Here is a 19,452-nt window from a genome sequence, read left to right as displayed (position 1 = left end):
GGGGGGGGGTGCAGCCGCTCTGGGACAAGCACCTGGCTGCTCACCTGCAGAAGGTTCCACGGTCCCTCCCTGGCAGCAGCATCCCCAGGTGGGGCTGGCATAGACTCCTGCCTGTCACCTTGGAGAAGCCGCTGCTCAGACAATACTGAGCTCCATGGACCCATGGTCTGACTCAGTTAGAAGGCAGCCTTCTATGTGCCATGGCTGGGAGGGGAGGAGGCAGGGCTTGGCGTCCTGAGAAACCAGGGGCTGGAGAGCCCCATGGGGCAGAAAGAGCCTTCTGGACTCCTCCTCCTCCGTGGCTCATGAAGACAGCTGGGTGGCCCATTGCCTGGTGCTCTGGCGGGATCTCTTGGCTCGCCTTGTTGTGGTGACACTGGCAACTTCTCAGTGGCCTGGTGCTGGCAAAGTGGGGGGAATATCCTTGGGGCCCGTGTGACCCAGACAGTCAGTGGAACTTCTCTCTGTTCTTTGCAGTGAACGATACTACGGGCTCAAGAATCATTCCCCGAGGCTACTGCTTTGGATGCCCGATCCCTTTTGCATCCACATCTTCCACCAAACACCCCTATTGGCTCCGTCTTTGACCCGTGAAGCTTCCAGCTGTCCCAGGGTTCCTTACCTGTTTTTTGCACCAACGATTCTTTGTCAGATTCCCACTGATTGTGAGAAGCTGGTTCCGGTTTTGCCTCTCTCATCTCCCAGAGGGACACCCCAAGGGCTGATTCAGCCTTTAGGCCACTAGGCAACGCTGCCCCCTCCCTACTCAAGTTGGACCCTCCCCACTTCACAATGGCTAGCCTCTCAAATAGTGCCAGTTCACAAATCCCCACCCCACTGCTTCCTTGTACCCCCAGCCACTTGTGGCCAGGTTCCCCCTCCAACCCTGGCACCCCCCAGAGTGACCTCAGCCCCCAGCCCCTCCAGGGCACTCCTCTCAGCCCCCAGAGTGGCACCGGTTTGCCACGCTTCCCTTTTGATCTCTCCCCCATCAGCACGTCTGCCACTCCCCAGAATGACCTCAATTACTCACAAGCCTCCCCACTGTTGTTTTCTCACTCCTGCAGATCCCTAGAGTCTGGCTCTCCCAGCAGCCCCCACAGCGGCATCAGTCCTCCGCCCTTCCCACCCCAGCGCACCCCCCTCAACTCCCCGAGAGACTTCAGTTCTCCCCACTTTCCATTTGGGTTTAGTTTCCCTCCCCTTCCTCCTTCCGCGAAGACCCCGGCCAGCTTCATGAAGCAGTATTCCCCTTGGCAGGCTCCTGCGGTCAATTCGCCCTACTGCCCCCCATCACGAACGGCCATCAGCAATCTCATCAGAGCCCACAGGGCCCCACCGGTGCAAGCGTCCCCTCTCCTGTTTTCTCCCTCTGGCAGCGAGGAACTGGAGAGCTCCAGAAGCCAGCCGGCCTCAGTGAGGGGGGGCACTGGCTCCCTTCCCGGGGAAGGGGTTTCCCCACAGCTTCTGGGTCTGCTCTCAGGAAGCTTCAGAAGCCAGCCGGCCCCCACGCCCGGCTCCATCTCTGGAGGAGGCTTCCAGGGAATGACGAGTGTGTTTCCAGGGGACGCTCACTCTATCTCCCCACAGCTTCTGGGTCTCCTCTCGGGTGGCTTCAACACCCAGAGTGCCCCCTTGGCCTTGCAAACCCCACCTCTGGGTAAGAAGGCCCTAGGACTGGGCTCCCCAGAAGAGTGCCCCTCTCCCCTCAGTGGCATGGCTTCACCAGATATCCCCGCTATTTTCCGCAGCAACCAGTCTCGTTCGGACCCCTTCCAGTTGTCAGATGATGCCTCCGGTTTTGATTCCCAGGGTGACATTTCAGCAGCTGGCTCACCCTTCAGCCCCATAGGCAACCGCAACCTCTCTCCAGTCCCTTGGGAACTTCTCCATGGGGCAGGGCCTGGCTTCAGCCCTCAGAATGGCAGCATCCGTTCACCAGCACTCCCCAGCCCGCTGGGCACTCCCAGCAGTGGCCTCGGAGCACACTACTTCCAAGCTCAGCCCTCTTCCGCCAGCCCCCCGTGTGAGCAAAATTTGCAAAACGTGCCAACTCCGCTTTCTGGCCACGAGGAGAGCCTCGCGGACTACCTCCTACCTCCTTATTTCTATAGCCCATTCAACTCACGGAAAATTCCAAGCATGTATTCTTATGTCCAGGCACCAGCCTATATGGCAAGGGTGGGTTACGTCCCCCCAAAGACACCAAGACCTTTTCTGCCTCTCCCTCAATGGGTCTTTGATAGGGTAATGGCCCAAAATGAATCTTGTGCTGGTGCCCCCTGGATCTTGCAAACCCCACCTCCAGGAAGGAAAGCCAGGGCACTGCCCCCTGGAGAAGAGGGTGTCTCTCCTATTAGCTCTAGAAGCCCCCAGAGTGACCTCAGTGCACAGTACTTCCAAGGCCAGGCCTCTTCCCCCAGCCCCCAGAGTGGCCTCGGTGCACAATACTTGCAAGCTCAGGCCTCTTCCCCCAGCCCCCAGTGTGACCTGAGTGGCCCACTTCAGAGCACTCCCATCAGCCCCATGAATGGCCTCGGCTCACAATATTCCCAGCCACAGTCCTCTGACCCCTTCAGCTATCTCCAGGCCCCTGGCTCCCAGAGTGACACCAGTCCTCCACTCTCCTCACCACAGTGGCCCCACTCTATCCCTTGCTACTACCCTTCCACCAGCCCTGATTACAGCCCTTTCGCCTTCCTTCCTGTCCGCCCCAACCTGGTGCCCAGTTCCCCAGAGTCCCCACAGACGTCCCTTCCCACCATGCCTAGCGGCCAGAACCCTCCTCCACCCTGCCCTCCCCTTTCCCCCCTGCTGGGTCAGAAGAACAGGTCTCCCCCACTACAGCTGCCAGGCTTGTCAGGCGACCTATCTCCCATCAGCCCCCAGAGTGGCCTCGGCTCACAATACTTCTTACCTCCAGATTCTCCCCCCAGCCCACCATCCCCTCCTACATGGTTTCCTTACAACAATGCAGCAGTCCGACAGCTCCTACAGGGGTACGTCCCCCCAAGTACACCCAAACCATACCAACGAGTCTTCCCACATCCTCCCCGCTTCATCTTGCAACCCCCACCTCCAGGAAGGAAAGCTAGGGCACTGCCCCCTGGAGAAGAGGGTGCCTCTCCTCTCAGCCCTAGTAGCCCCCAGAGTGGCCTCGGTGCACAATACTTGCAAGCTCAGCCCTCTTCCCCCAGCCCCCAGAGTGGCCTCGGTGCAGAATACTTCCAAGCTCAGCCCTCTTCGACCAGCCCCCAGAGTGACCTGAGTGGCCCTCAATTCTTCCCACCTCAGAGCACTCCTGTCAGTGCCCTGAGTGGCAACTGTATGCCAGGCTTGTCAGGTGACCTCTCTCCCATCAGCACTCCCATCAGCCCCCTGAATGGCCTCAGTGCACAATACTTCCAAGCTCAGCCCTCTTCACTTAGTCCCCAGAGTGGCCTCGGTGCACAATACTTTCAATCTCAGCCCTCTTCCCTCAGGCACCAGTGTGACCTCAATTTGCAAATGGCGCAAACTCAGCCTTCCACCCCCGAGAATAGCCTCGCTGACCACCTCCTACCTCCTGTTTTCCTCAGCCCATTCAACTCACGAAAAGTTCCAAGCATTTATTCTTATGTCCAGGCACCAGCCTATATGGCAAAGGTGGGTTATGTCCCCCCAAGGCCACCAAGACCTTTTCTGCCTCTCCCTCAATGGGTCTTTGATCAGGTAATAGCCACAGATGAATATTGTGCTGGTGCCCCCTGGAACTTGCAACCCCCACCTCCAGGAAGGAAAGCAAGGGCACTGCCCCCTGGAGAAGAGGGTGCCTCTCCTCTCAGCCCTAGAAGCCCCCAGAGTGGCCTCAGTGCACAGTACTTCCAAGGTCAGCCCTCTTCCCCCAGCCCCCAGTGTGACCTGAGTGGCCCTCAATTCTTCCCACTTCAGAGCACTCCCATCAGCCCCCAGAGTGGCCTCGGCTCACAATACTCCCAGCCACAGTCCTCTGACCCCTCCAGCTGTCTCCAGGCCCCTGGCTCCCAGAGTGACATCAGTCCTCCACTCTCCTCACCGCAGTGGCCCCACTCTATCCCTGGCTACTACCCTTTCACCAGCCCTGATTACAGCCCTTTCGCCTTCCTTCCTGTCCGCCCCAACCTGGTGCCCAGTTCCCCAGAGTCCCCACAGATGTCCCCTCCCACCATGCCTAGCGGCCAGAACCCTCCTCCACCCTGCCCTCCCCCTTCCCCCCTGCTGGGTCAGAAGAACAGGACTCCCCCACTACAGCTGCCAGGCTTGTCAGGCGACCTCTCTCCCATCAGCACTCCCGTCAGCCCCCAGAGTGGCCTCGGCTCACAATACTCCCAGCCACAGTCCTCTGACCCCTCCAGCTGTCTCCAGTCCCCACCCTCCAGTCCCCACTCCTACAGGAACTCACTAGCCATCACATCTGGCTCCCAGAGTGACATCAGTCCTCCACTCTTCACACCACAGTGGCCCCACTCGATCCCTTTCTACTACCCTTCCACCAGCCCTGATTACAGCCCTTTCGCCTTCCTTCCTGTCCGCCCCAACCTGGTGCCCAGTTCCCCAGAGTCCCCACAGATGTCCCCTCCCACCTTTCCTAGCGGCCAGAGCCCTCCTCCACCCTGCCCACCACCTGCCCCCCTGCTGTGTCAGAAGAACAGGACTCCCCCACTACAGCTGCCCCGCCAAGGGGTCATGTCTCCCACTCAATGTTTTGGCGCGAGACCTATGCCCACCAGGGGACAATTTTTTTCATTCTCTTCACCTCCACCTCAAGCACAAGCCCAAGTCTCAAAAGCGCCACAGAAGCCAGCTGACAACTGTCCTGATAACTAAGCCATGTCTCTGCACAACGCCAAACCAAAGGTAAGAGAAGACAGGAGGGGCTCCTGGGGCTTCTGGTGGGTGGGAGGGTCATGTGGCACAATGCCTCCCCCCGGCTTGGGCCCAGGGCATCTCAAGGGCCCATTTCCTCCTCTGGGGTTCTGCCTGCCCAGGGAGAGGAAGCCTCAGAGGAGGCTGTGCTCGTATACCACCAGGGGCTCAGGTGGGGGTCGGTGGGAAAGGGCCGCCTTATCTTCAGTGTGCGGTGCCCTGACTCTGGGGGGTCCCTCCCCCAGGTGGCACATGTAGCCTCTTCTTTGTCACCTTTGAGACGGACCTGAAAGGTGGTCCTGTTCAGACGTGCTTATTTCAACACTCACTGGCCTTGGTTTTGTGCCAAGGCCAGATGCCTCTTGCTTTTGATGGCTGCTCATTTTATCTTGCCCCCTGCCAGGCCAGGCCCAAGCTCACCCAGCACCTGAGGCAGTGGGCCAAGGCGCCCTCACCCCACCCCACCCCACCCCATCGTCAGAAATCATACCCCACCCCACTGCCGGAAGCCCTGCCAGTCTTCTTTTTCTCCTCCGCACTCTCCACACTCAGACACCCCTGAGGAGCAAGGCCTCCCTTTCCTCCACCAGCCCGACTGTCCTCCCTGCTCCCTTTGCCTGGTGTGGCCACTGCAGCTGCAGCCACTTTGGCTCCCCCATGTTTCCCTCCCCACCACTGGCTTCTAATTTCCCATGCAGTGAAGGGTGAGGCAGGGTGAGAGGAAAGCTAGAGACCGGTGAGGGATGTTGGAGTTGGTGATTGATTAGCAAAGCACCAAGGAAGCAACCACTCCAGTTACAGAGTGCAAAGCTTGGTTGTTGTTGTTGCAGCTCCTTAAGGAACACACATGGAGATCATTGTAGAGTCAAAACTAAATTGATTTAATGGTGAAGTACATTTGAGATAGGAAAGACCAGTCCTATCTATCAGTTAATGTAATGAATAGGGAGGGAGGGAGGGAGAGGTTTCCATCTTCTCTCTAGGAGGATAGGAAGAGGACTGACTCACAACAGGAAGTACCTGAGGTGTCAAGGCAGGGGTCAGGGACAGGTAAAGGAGATCCTCACTAGCTACCTCTGCTCCCAATGCCCCTAGTAGTCATTAGGATAGTTGGTGCAAAAGGTTGATGCACTGGAACTCCATCTCCAACACCCCTTCTCATCTCCTGTCTCACCGGCTCACGACTCCCATCTTCTCACGAAGCATCTGGAATCTGTCTCTGGGCAGTGGCTTAGTCAATCCATCTGCCACCATCTTTTCTGTTGGGCAGTACTCCAACTGGACTACCCCTTTTTCGGGCATATCTTGACTCGAGTGTAGTGATACTTTATGGGAATGTGCTTAGTTTGAGACTTAACCTTCTCCATCTGGGAGATCTGGATACAACTTTGGTTGTCCTCAAACATTACTGTGGGCTTTGGTTCCTCTATCCCAAAGTCCAATAGTAGCTGGTGTATCCACACTGCTTCCTTGCACGCTTCAGCTGTGGAAATGTATTCTGCTTCTCTGGATGAGAGCACAACAAGTGACTGCTTGCAGCTTGCCCAACTTATGGCTCCATCTCCCAAGTGTCCACTTATGGACTTGCGGTCTGTTCAGTCTCCACCCCAGTCTGAATCCATGTATCCCACTGGTCTGGGACTGCTTCTTGCTGGAATCTCCAATGCATAGTGTGCAGTACTCTTTTGGTATCTTCCCAGTCTTTTATCTGCAATCCAATCATTATTGGTTAGTGCACTTACTTTTCTGTTCAGGATTCCCACTGCTGAAGCAATATCTGGCCTTGTCACTGTGGCTATATTTATTTGTTTGCTTGTTTGTTTATTTGATCTATATACCGCCCTTACAAAAATGGCTCAGGGAGGTTTACAACAAAACAAAAACAATTAAAATCAAATAATAATTAAAATCAAAACTAAATTAAACAATTAAAATCATTTAAACATTAAAATCATTAACATTAAAATCATTTAAAACCCAATATTAAAAATATTAAAACCATAAATCTAATTAAAAGCCTGAGTGGATAAATGTGTCTTCAGTACCTTTTTAAAAATTGCTAGACATGGGGAGGCTCTTATTTCAACAGGAAGCACATTCCAAAGTCTGGGGCAGCAACAGAGAAGGCCCATTCCTAAGTAGCCATCAAACGAGTTGGTGGTAACCACAGACGAACCTCTCCAGATGGTCTTAACAAGCGGGGGGGGGGTGCGGCTCATGGTGAAGAAGGCGTTCCCTTAAATACCCAGGGCCCAAGCCGTTTAGGGCTTTATAGGTAATAACCAGCACCTTGTATTTTGCCTGGAAACATATCAGCAGCCAGTATAGTTCTTTCAACACAGGAGTAATATGGTCTCGCCTAGATGACCCAGAGACCAGCCTGGCTGCTGCATTCTGAACCAACTGTAGTTTCTGGACAAAAAGGCAGTCCCACATAGAGCGCATTGCAGTAGTCAACTCTGGAGGTTACCAGCATATGTACTACCGTTTTGAGGTCGTTCATATCAAGAAATGGACACGGCTGGAGTATCAGCCAAAGCTGATAAAAAGCAGCTCTGGCCACCACGGGGAGGTTCAGATCCAGGAGCACCCCCAGACTGCGTACCTGTTCCTGCTGGGGCAGTGTGACCCCATCCAGAACCAGCAGATCAATATCATCTCCCGAGTTCCAACCCTGCACAATAAGTACCTCCGTCTTATCTGGATCCAGCCTCAGTCTGTTATCCCTCATCTAGCCCATTACTGCCTCCAGGCAGGCATTTAGGGAGGTTATGCCTTCTCCCTATGATGTTGACATGGAGAAATAGATTTGGGTGTCATCAGCATACTGATAACACCTTGCACCAAATCCCCTGATGATCTCTCCCAGCGGTTTCATGTAGATGTTAAACAGCATCGGAGACAATATGGAGCCCCAAGGGACACCATAGGAAAGTTCAGATTTGGAAGAACAACAATCTCCAAGAGACACCATCTGGAATCTGCCCGTGAGGTAGGAGCAGAACCACTGCAAAGCAGTGCCTCCCACCCCCAAATCCCCACAGATGTTCCAGAAAGATACTATGGTCAATATCGAAAGCCGCCAAAAGATCCAAAAGGATCAACAGAGTCACACTCCCTCTGTCAATTCCCCATTGGAGATCATCCATCAGGCCAACCAAGGCAGTCTCCACCCCATTGACCACCTGAAAGCCAGATTGAAATGGGTCTAGATAATCAGTTTCCTCCAAGACAACCTGGAGCTGGGAGGCCACCACCTTCTCAGTCACCTTGCCCAGCCATGGAAGGTTGGAGACAAGCCTGTAATTGCTTAACTCTGAGGGTTCCAAGGCAGGCTTCTTCAGACACGGGCTAATGATTGCCTCCTTAAGACAAGGAGGCATCCTGCCCTCCCTCAGAGAAGCAGGCTATACGGACGCTTTCCAGTTGCTTTTCTCTATTGATTGTTGGCTGGTAAAAGCTCACTGTCCATATCTTGCTTCCAGAAATTTGCATTCATTGGTGTACTGACTTCATTGGCATCTGTCAGCCCCAGGCATTCTAGACGAGCTTTTATCTTCTGGTTAAGGAATGTCCCATCCTGTTCTCTTTCTATTTGGATGCCAAGGGAGACAATAGGAGATGTTTCCGAGTTCCTATACTCTTTGTTCAGGTGCTGTACAATCTCATGGCTATCTTGTTTTTCTTCATGTGCCATAATCAAGTCATCTACATAAGTCAGGATGTAAGTCCATCTATTGTCTCTGAGTCTTGAATATAGGCAGGGGTCAGCTTTTCCTTGTGTGAACCTCTCCTTAAGTGGCAGTTGATTCTATTTCTCAGTCCACAGCATTCTGGCTGCTTGCTTTACACAGCATTCTCTACTGCTTGCTTGTCCCCTGCTAACTGGGCAAAGAGGCACCTTTTACCGTGGTGATTCTCTTTATTTAGCAGGGGGAGAGTAACTGGCCCTATCCACCCCCAGCACAGTACTTCCAGTGACTGTTGCTGGTGTGTGTCTTATGTTTCTTTTTAGAATGTGAGCCTTTTGGGGACAGGGAGCCATCTTATTTGTTTGTTATTTCTCTTTGTTAACTGCCCTGAGCCATTATTGGAAGGGCGGTATAGAAATTGAATACTATTATTATTATTATTATTATTATTATTATTATTATTATTATTTAAGCCATAGATGCTCTTTTGTAGTTTGCACACAGGCCCCTTCTTTCCAGGTACCTCAAAGTCTGGTGGCTGTTGCATGTAGATGTCTTCCTTGATTTTACCATGAAGGAAGGCAGTCTTTACTTCCAAGTGGTCAACTTGCATCTTTCTGGCTGCTGCCACACTGAGCAATGTCCAAATTAAAGTGTGTTTCATAACTGGTGCAAAGGTCTCATCGTAGTCCTCCTCATAGATTTGGGAGTACCTTTTGGCTACTAGTCGGGCCTTGTAGCGCTGTATATCCCCTTCTGCATCCTGCTTGATGTTGAAGACCCACTTGCACCCCACAGTCTTTCTTCCTGCAGGTAGTTCCACAAGTCTCCAAATCTGATTCTTGTGCAGGGAATCAATTTCTTCTAATGCTGTTTTTCTCCATTTTTTCAGCTTCATCAGCTGGCATCTTTTCTACATCTTGCCATGTGGTGAGTTCTTGTATCTCTCTTCCTTAGGTCATGCGTGAGAGCATTTTGGGTGGAACCCCTTTTTTGGCCCTCTGTGAGTGCCTCAGTTCCAGCTCAGGCTGTGCTGCCCCTTCTGAATCCGGCATAGATTCTTTGAGTTCCCTGTCTATCTCTAACTTCATTAGGGTCCACACACATGATTCCTCTTTCACCTGGATCTCTAGCACAAGTTCTGGTACATCACCTCTAGTTGGCCCTTGTCTCTCATAAAAATACACCACATTGTGAATTTTGACCTTTCCACTTGCAGGATCAAGGATTCTGTATCCCTTTTGGCCAGGAGCATATCCAACCAATACTCACAGTTCACATCTGCAGCTGAGTTTGGTTTTCTTGGCCTTTGGGACAAATGCATAAGCTTTTGATCCAAATACTCTGATATGGTTTAGAGAGGGTTTGTGCCCATGCCATAGTTCAAATGGTGTCTTGTCTATTGCTTGGGATGGCAATCTTTTTCCAAATAATTTGCAGTCATCACTGCTTCTCCCCAGAATTTATTTGCCAAGCCAGCATCATGTAACATGCATATGATCATTTCTAGTAGAGATCGGTTTTTCCTCTCCACCACACCATTCAATTTTGGTGTTTATGCAGGAGCAGGCTCATGTGAAATCCCATGTTTCTCTAGGAATATTTTCATGTCATTTGACCTGTATACACCTCCATTGTCTGACCTTATTCTTTGAGGTTTTCTTGCAGATTTGTTATTGACCAGTGCAACACACTCTTTAAATTTTTCAAACACTTGATTTCTCTCTCTCAGAGGATATGCATAAGTAAATCTTGAAAAATCATCAATAAATGTGAGCATGTAGTGATTGCCACCCATACTGTGTTCAAGTGGAACACAGACATCAGAATGTATTCGTTCCAGAGGATGTTGTGACTCCCTCTGTGTCTGTCCAGAAAAGTTGGGTCTCAGCCCTTTATTAAGTAAGTAACACTGACATCTAGTGGCAGCTTATGTGCATGATTCCACTTTAAAGTCCTTAATTATTCCATTTTTCTCAAGCTCATTTCTCACATTTAGTTGCCTATGCACTAGTCTTTTATGTCATATGGTAGAACAATTCTTGTGTTTGCATGAGGCTGTGAGGCTTGCTTGTTCAGTTACACAGTCCAATTGGAAAAGCACGCATACAGGCTGTCATAATTAAATCATAATCTCTGGTAATGTAGCAAACTTTGTCCTCAAAAGTCACTTTGCAACCTTTTTTGACTCCATGTCCCACAGAGATCAAGTTATTGTCCATATCAGGGACTAAGAGAGCATCCTGGATCAAAATCCTTTTAATATGTCCACCAGACTGCCTGCAATGCAGTTCAGCTGGTCCTCTCCCCATCGAATAAATTGTGTCCCCATTAGCAACAAAAACAGGAACTTTATAATTTTTGTCTACAGAGGTGCACCAAGGTAATTTTGGAGCCTGGACCTAAAGGCCTTTGTTGGCCCCCTCGCTGCACGTAAAGCACCATTTCTTAACATGTAGGTTCTTGAGGGCACAGACACCCAGGACAGACTAAAGAGGAGGGGGACAGGGGGTGTGGAGGTCCTGGACTTCAGCCCCAAAGCCCAGGGGTAACAGCGCCTCTGTTTGTCTAAACCATTAAACCGTTCAGAGGAATTCGGAATATTTTGGGTTGCTCCGGAATCAAAAATAAAATAATTCCTTTTATTCTTGCTTGCTACATTGTAAGGCCTGATCTTTTGACTGTCTCTCTCTGTATCCTGTTCTTCAAAACCAGCACACTGTTTGCTTCTCTGTCTGTGAGCTCATCTCTATAACTATGGTAATCAGGTTTTCCTCCTCTAGAATTCTTTCTACATTTCCTGCCTTTGGGCTCTGTGCAAATAGCATGTGAATGCCCTGCTTTGTTACAGTTAAAGCAATGTCTTTGCTGAAAAAGGCTGCAGTACTGTCCCTATGCTTTGCAAAATCTGTTTCCCCCTGTTTAAGGCTGAAATCTTGCAAGCATGCAATTACAGTTTCCAGTTCAAGTTTATCATATGAAACTTCCAATGCCATCTTCACATGGTTACAACTCTGTGGCAAAGATCTCAGAATCAAGTCAATTAACATTTGATCATCCAAAGTAGATCCATGTTGTTTAAGTAGTCTGTGAGTCTCCTGCATTTCACTTGTATGGGTTGAAAGATCCCCTCCTTCTTCCAACAACATTTTGCAATTCTTTTGAATTAAAAGGACAGCAGCATTGGGGGAGACTCTGCCATTCAGCTTTTTGAGCCATTTTAAACACATTCATTCATTCATTTATTCATTCAATTGCTATACCGCCATTCCAAAATGTCTCCGGCCAGTTTACATTAAAACAAAATAATTAAAATCAAGTTAAAAAACCCCAAACCAGGTTACAACATTAAAACTATTTACAGCCATTTAAAAACCCTGGAAGGCCAGGCCAAACAGATAGGTTTTGAGGACTCTCCTGAAGGCCAATAAAGAACCCTGGAGGTTACCAGCTGGTGCACCACTGTTTTGAGGTTGTCCTCTTCAAGGAATGGACATAGCTGTCAAATCAGCTGGAGCTGATAGAAAGTACTCCTGGCCATAGCCTCCATCTGAGATACCAGGGCGAGGCCTGGGTCCAGGAGTACTCCCAAGCTATGTACCTGCTCCTTCCAGGGGAGTGTAACCCCATCCAGCACAGGAAGATCTAACTCATCCCTCAGATTCTGAGCCCCTACAATGAGCACCTCCGTCTTGCTTGGATTCAGTTTCAATTTGTTATCCCTCATCCAGCCCATTACTGCCTATAGGCAGTCATTTAGGGAAAGAACACCATTTCCTGATGATGCAGATGAAAAGGGGAAGTAGATTTGGGTGTCATCAGCATACTGATAAGACCCAGCACCAAACCTTCTGATGACCTCACCCAGCGGTTCCATGTAGATATTGAGAAGCATTGGTGACAGAGTGGAGCCCTGAGGGACTCCATTTACCATCTCCCATTCTGAGGAGCAACTGTCACCAAGCTCCACCATCTGGAATCTACTCGAGAGATAGGAGCGGAACCACTGCAAAGCAGTGCCTCCTATCCCCAAGTCCCCCAGGTGATTCAGAAGGTTACCATGGTCAATGGTATCAAACGATGGTATTGACTATTAGTGAGTCATTACTTACATTTAGGACAATCAAGCCATATCCTTTGTTGTTCTGTGCATCCCACTCCTTTTGGGCAGCTGCCTCATCTGTTGGTCATGATTCTGTGAGAGCTCCATTAAGTCCTTTTGCTGTCAGGAGGGCTTCCATGTTTATGGCCCATTGATCGTAATTCCTTCCATTCAGCATGGAGAAGGCAGCACTGCTCACTTCTGAATCCATGCTGTCTTTCTAACTCACTCAGCTGCACTTTAAAAGGAAAAACTCTGCTGCAGACTTTTGGGCTGCTGGGCCCGTAACCCTTTTGGGGTTTGTGATTATTTAGCAAAGCACCTAGGAAGCTAACACTCCAGTTACAGGGTGCAGAGTTTAGTTGTTGCAGCTATTTAGAGTAACACGCATGGAGATCACTGTAGAGTCTAATCTAAATAGGTTTAGTAGTGAAAAACGTTTGGGATAGGAAAGACCTATTCTATCTATCAGCTATATAATGAATAGGTAGGGAGAGGGATGGAGAGATGTTCCCATCTTCTCTCTAGGAGGAAAGGAAGAGGACTGACTCACTACAGGACGTACCTGAGAAGGAGTCAAGGCAGGGGCCATAGAGTAGAGGCAAGCAGGGACAGGTAAGGAGACCCTCCCTCTGCTCCCAATGATGCCCCTAGTGGTCATTAGGATAGTTGGTGCAAAAGGCCGATGCTCCGGAACTCCCTCTCCAAGGGAGATGGGGAGCAGTCCGAGTGACACGCCTGAGGATGAGGCAGCAGCCCCCCTGGAGCAACTGCCTCCCTCCCACGCCCTGTGAAAGGGACAAGCCTTTCCCTCTAGTGGTTTTCATGAAATTTGGTTTGTTTGGGGTTATTATTATTGTGAGCTGCTCTGGTGATCAATTGGCCAGATAATTAGGAATTAGAAAAAATGCTGGGACCTTTTCTGGGAAATCTTCCCAGGCACTAAATACAGAGTGACCTGATTACACGTTACTCTAACATATATACTTGGTAAACAAAACTAAAAATGTACCCCCTGTTAATGTAAGGTGCTGTATAAGTATCGAATGAGATTTCCAAACAGCCACAAGTATTTGAACTGAAATACTTTATCAGGGAAAAGTCCAATAAAACACATTTTGTGTACTTTAAAGGTTATATTCAAATTCAATTTAGGGGGAAATATTAATATAGGAATAATTATAAATGTTTAAAGGCGATAGGCAGGAGTGTTTTATGCGAAGCACAACAGTGTTTTATACTGACACTTTCAAGCTTCCCAAAAGAAAGGAGACTCCGGCTGACCACCTGGCTGCATGCGTGCTCTAAGGCCGTGCGCACACAGCGCTATTCCCCCCAGCTAGCCAAAGCAGGGAGAGCTCTGGAAGGCTTTGCCTTCTCGCACTCAAGTGCCTGCACTTGGGAAGAAGAAGCACGTGGACACACACTGATGGGCAAGGGGGACGGTCAGCTGGTGTCCGATGTGCTTGTTGGAAGGAAAATGAAAACTAACACCTGTGTGTGTGTGTGTGTGTGTTTCAGTGTCACAATCATGATTTATTTATTATTTATTTATTCAATTTCTATACCGCCCTGCCAAAAATGGCTCAGGGTGGTTTTCACAGAGAAATAATAAAAAAAATAAGATGGCTCCCTGTCCCCAAAGGGCTCACGGTCTAAAAAGAAATATAAGACAGACACCAGCAACAGTCACTGGAGGGATGCTGTGCTGGGGGTGGAGAGGGCCAGTTACTCTCCCCCTGCTAAATAAAGAGAATCGCCATGTTAAAAGGTGCCTCTTTGCCCAGTTAGCAGGGGTCATGATGATAAATACAATGAGAAATCCACACAAAGTACAAGGATGTCATGAAATATTCTTAGCACCAGCTGCTGACAATCTATGAATAAGTGATAACTTTTCAAATTTATTTTATTCTAACTTTAAAAGATAATTTATTTAAAGATTGTGGCAGATGGCACTAAAAATATTACATGCTGTCACAAGAAGAGCCTTCCCAAGGTTTTTCTAGTCCAGCATCCCATTTCCCACAGTAGCCCACCAGATGCCTCCGGGAAGCCCACAGTCAAGAGATGCATGCCCCCTCTCCTGCATATTTAAATCTAGTCTTAAATCGAGGCTGGAGGTGGCTCGGTCTAGCAGCCATAGATACACCTGTCCTCCATGCATTTCTCTAAGCCCCTTTTAAAGCCATTAACTAGTGGCCATCGCCATATCCCATGGCAGAGAATTCACATAGCATATGCTGTGTGAAAAATTACTTCTTTTTGTAGGTCCTAAATTTTGTGGCAGTCAGTTTCAGGGGATAAACTCTGGTTCTATTGTTGTGGGAGAGGAAGAAAATTTCTCTCTATTAACCTTCTCCACACCATGCATGACTTTATAGACCTCTGCCATGTCTTCCCTTAGTTGTATTTTTCCTACACTAAAAAGCTGCAGGTGTTGTAGCCTTGCCTCATAAGGAAGGTGCTTCAAGCTCCTGATCATCTTGGTTGCCCTCTTCTGCACCTTTTCAAGTACTACAATGTCCTTTTTGAGACCGTGTATGTTGTGTGGATTTCTCATTTTATTCATCATCATGATTTGCACTGAAGTTGGAATATATCACCCCTCTGGAAGAGCTGTTCGTTTTGCTTTCACTTGCAAATAGAATAAGAATGTTAGCTCTGCCTGTTGCCTTGTTCCAGAAAATTACTGTAATTAGTATTTGTGTATGGATCCTAACAGATCCTTGATTACTCTGGGGGATTTCCCTACTGAGAGAACAGATGATGCTTTTGATGGCCTGGTCTCTCTTTGGTATAAGGAGATGGGATGGGTGAGTAACATGATGATGTATAACCCCTGCTATCTGGGCAAAGAGGCACCTTTTAACGTGGTGATTCTCTTAATTTAGCAGGGGGAGAGTAACTGGCCCTATCCACCCCCAGCACAGGACCTCCAGTGACTGTTGCTGGTGTCTGTCTTGTGTTTCATTTTAGATTGTGAGCCCTTTGGGGACAGGGAGCCATTTTGTTTATCTTATTTATTGTTATTTCTCTGTGTGAACCACCCTGAGAGGTCTGATATTGTTCTATTCTACAATCCTTGTCTTATTGGTTCCATGTAATATTCTAATTTTCTGGGATTGTGGATTTGGGGTTTTCATGAGCCATGATCATCACAATTATAACAAATTATGGCTTGACTTATCTTGCATTGCATGTAATGCGTCTGTCTCATATATCAGTTTCACCTTTTAATTTGCATTACTGAAATTAATGGACTTTTGCATGATATTCTAATTTTCCGTGTTTCACCTGTATATCTGGTGTATTGTGTGGCAGATGTTTGTCTGTTTGTCGTCGGAAGTCCCATAATATTTTTACATCTTCATTTTCTACCACTTTTTCAATTTTATGGTCCCACCTATTTTTGACTACAGGTAGCTTGTATTTTTTGCAGATGTTCCAGTGTATCATCCCTGCTACCTTGTCATGCCTTTGTTTGTAGTCAGTCTGTGTGATCTTTTTACAACAGCTGATTAGGTGGTCCACTGTTTCATCTGCTTCTTTACAAAGGTAGCACTTGCTGTTTGTTGTTGACTTTTCAACTTTTGCTCTTATTGCATTTGTTCTTAGTGCCTGTTCTTGTGCAGCCAGTATTAAACCCTCTGTTTCTTTCTTCAAGTAACCATTCTTAAGCCATTGCCAGGTCTTGGTTATGTCTGATTTTCCACTTATATTGTGCAAATATTGACCATGCAGGGGCTTATTTCTCCATTTTTCTGCTCGGTTCTTGACTTGTTCTTTCTTGTAGGCCTGCTTTCTTTCATTGGTGTTGAATAGTTTCGCGTTCTTGACCATTTGAAGTGCATCTTCTTCACTGTCCTTGATATATTCTTCAAGGCCTCTTTTCTCCTCCTCTACTGTTTGATGGACTTGCAGCATTCCTCTTCCACCTGAGCTGCAAGGGAGGTATAGCCTATCTACATCACTGTGGGGGTGCAGAACATGATTGATGGTCATGATTTTCCTGGTCTTACAATCCAGTGTCTCTAGCTCTGCCTGGCTCCAGTCTATTATTCCTGCAGTGTATCTGATAACAGGTATAGCCCAGGTGTTTATGGCTTGTATGGTGTTCCCGCCATTGAGTTTGGACTTGAGGATTTTTCTAACTCTCCTGATGTATTCACTTCCCATTTTTCTTTTCACTTCAGTGTGTGCAATGTTATCAGCCTGGAAAATGCCCAAGTATTTGTAATGTTCTTTCTCTTCCAGGTTCTTGATCTTGCTTCCATTGGGCAGTTCTATTCCTTCTGTTTTTCTTATTTTTCCTCTCTTCATTATTAATGCAGCACACTTGTCTAGTCCAAACTCCATTGCTATATCGCTACTGAATATACGGATAGTGTTTAGCAGTGATTTGATTTCTGACTGGGACTTTCCATACAACTTCAGATCATCCATGTACAGCAGATGGTTTATTTTACTTGATGTTTTAGACGTTTGGTATCCGAGGCCTGTTTTGTTTAGTATTTGTGAAAGTGGGGTCATGGCGATTACAAACAACAGAGGGGATAGTGAGTCCCCTTGGAAAATGCCTCTTCTAATGCTAACCTGTCCAAGTGTCTCGCCATTGATTGTTAACTGTGTACTCCACATGCTCATTGCTTTTTTTTATAAATATCTGAATGTTTATTATTATTATTATTATTATTATTATTATTATTATTATTATTATTATTATCATCATCATCATTATCATTATCATCATCATCAACAACAACAATCTTCTCCCAATGCACAGAGCCCAGTCAACCCCCTGGTATGAGAGCAGCAAAAAACTCAGTATAAACAGAACCCAACATAGGCTAGCCCATAGAAAGGCCTGCTCTGTAGCAGTCAGAGTGGCCAAGAAATCTGACTTTTTCACCAGCACTGCATGTGCTCTATGTCCTCCAGGGGAGCCTCCTTTGAGTCTGTTCTCTTTCCTGTTTTTTCTGTCACAGAGTAACACGGCCACCCATCCTGAACCTGTCTTCATGGACTCGAGAACAGCGTAACGGCACAACCAGCTGCAATTACAACATCATCATGAACGAGCTGAAATCCACGGACTATAACTTAGAATACACTGCAATCACTTACGGCGTCCTCTGGAACCCACCCAACACCGCTGGCGCCGAGGGAGACTTCCAGTGCCTGTTGAACACCCTCAGTACCACCATTGCCCCAGAGACGCACACCAAACGCATCATCCCACTCAGTTGCCTCCATCGTCTGTCACAGACCAACAAGAAGCCCTTGTCCATCTGCTGATGACCACTCCCGACCACAGGGCGCACCCCTCTGCAAATGCAATAAACCATCTGAAAATGCCAACAGTGTCTTGTGCTAAATGACCCAGAGAGTCTGTCTCCAGCCCAACTGGTCCCCTGCCAGGGTTCTGTTACTGAGGGGAGGACCAACCTGAAAGTGTTCCCCTCATGGTCTTGAATAACATGCACCCTGATCCCAATCTCAATGACCCCATTGCCTCGAACCTGGTCTTCTGTCTCTGCCTTTCTCATCTTCCCTGGCACTTTGTTTGAGGTGGCCTCTTGACCTGCCTAGAGAATGACATTTTCCTCGTGCTTCTTCCATGCTTCTTCTTAACTCATGCTCTTTAAATGCTAGTCAGAGTTCTCCTGTCTTAAGGTGCCAACCGGTGGGTGGGGGATGGATTTCAGACTTGGCGGGAGCTCCCCGCCACAGCTCCTGCACAGGCACAGCGCCACCGCGACTCCGGGGCCGGTGACTCCAGCACGTTCGGCCCACCCAGCGCTTCGCCTCACTTGCTGGCCAAACCAGCCTCGCCTCTTCTCCCTGCTGGCACAGAAAGGGCAGCTGCTGCACCCTCTTTCCCTCGGGTTGCCACCCGGCCTTCCACGGCTGCCTGACCCTGCTCCCTGGCCCTGCTCCGCTCTCCTTGCCCTCTGGCCACCTCGCGCACCCCTCGGTTGGGGCCTGGAGAGCTCGGCGGCTCCCCCAGCAGCCGGCACCAGCCCCCGTTGGAAGGGCAACAGGAACGGGCTGCTGGACGGAGCCTGGCCCGGCCCGCTGGGACCCTTCCGTGCCGCTCCAAAATGGAGAGAGACCTTGCGAGCGGCCAGCCGGAGGATGAGGAAGGGGTGCTCTAGGCGGGAGCTGACAACCACCCAGCGGGCAGCTGGTGGGGGCTGCCGGCACCCCCGTCCCAGGCACAGGCTCAGGGAACGGGGTGCTGGGAGCCGACAGCCAGCAAGCCCCGACGAGAGGAGTCTGGAGGGGAGGGGAGCTGCTCTTGTGCTAGCAAGCCTGAATTGTCCCCTTTGCTAAGCAGGGTCTGCCCTGTGTTGCATTCCAATGGGAGACTACATGTGAGCACTGTGAGAGACTCCCCTCCGGGGGGGGGGGGGTGCAGCCGCTCTGGGACAAGCACCTGCCTGCTCACCTGCAGAAGGTTCCACGGTCCCTCCCTGGCAGCAGCATCCCCAGGTGGGGCTGGCATAGACTCCTGCCTGTCACCTTGGAGAAGCCGCTGCTCAGACAATACTGAGCTCCATGGACCCATGGTCTGACTCAGTTAGAAGGCAGCCTTCTATGTGCCATGGCTGGGAGGGGAGGAGGCAGGGCTTGGCGTCCTGAGAAACCAGGGGCTGGAGAGCCCCATGGGGCAGAAAGAGCCTTCTGGACTCCTCCTCCATGGCTCATGAAGACAGCTGGGTGGCCCATTGCCTGGTGCTCTGGCGGGATCTCTTGGCTCGCCTTGTTGTG

General features: G+C 49.4%; 1 protein-coding gene across 1 annotated transcript in view; it reads left to right on the top strand.

The window, feature by feature from the left end:
- SPATC1 (spermatogenesis and centriole associated 1) overlaps positions 1-18,039 on the top strand; it is a 74,375-nt gene extending 56,336 nt beyond the window's left edge. The window contains exons 2-3 of the mRNA XM_053249195.1: positions 478-4,875; positions 17,667-18,039. Coding sequence (XP_053105170.1) covers positions 793-4,845 — 4,053 coding nt within the window. The 5' untranslated portion in view covers positions 478-792 and the 3' untranslated portion in view covers positions 4,846-4,875; positions 17,667-18,039. The remainder of the gene's footprint in view (positions 1-477; positions 4,876-17,666) is intronic.
- Positions 18,040-19,452: the final 1,413 nt, after the last annotated feature.

The sequence above is a fragment of the Hemicordylus capensis genome, chromosome 4 (genome assembly GCF_027244095.1).
Source record: "Hemicordylus capensis ecotype Gifberg chromosome 4, rHemCap1.1.pri, whole genome shotgun sequence".
NCBI lineage: Eukaryota > Metazoa > Chordata > Lepidosauria > Squamata > Cordylidae > Hemicordylus > Hemicordylus capensis.
This window is presented reverse-complemented; position numbering and strand designations above follow the sequence as displayed.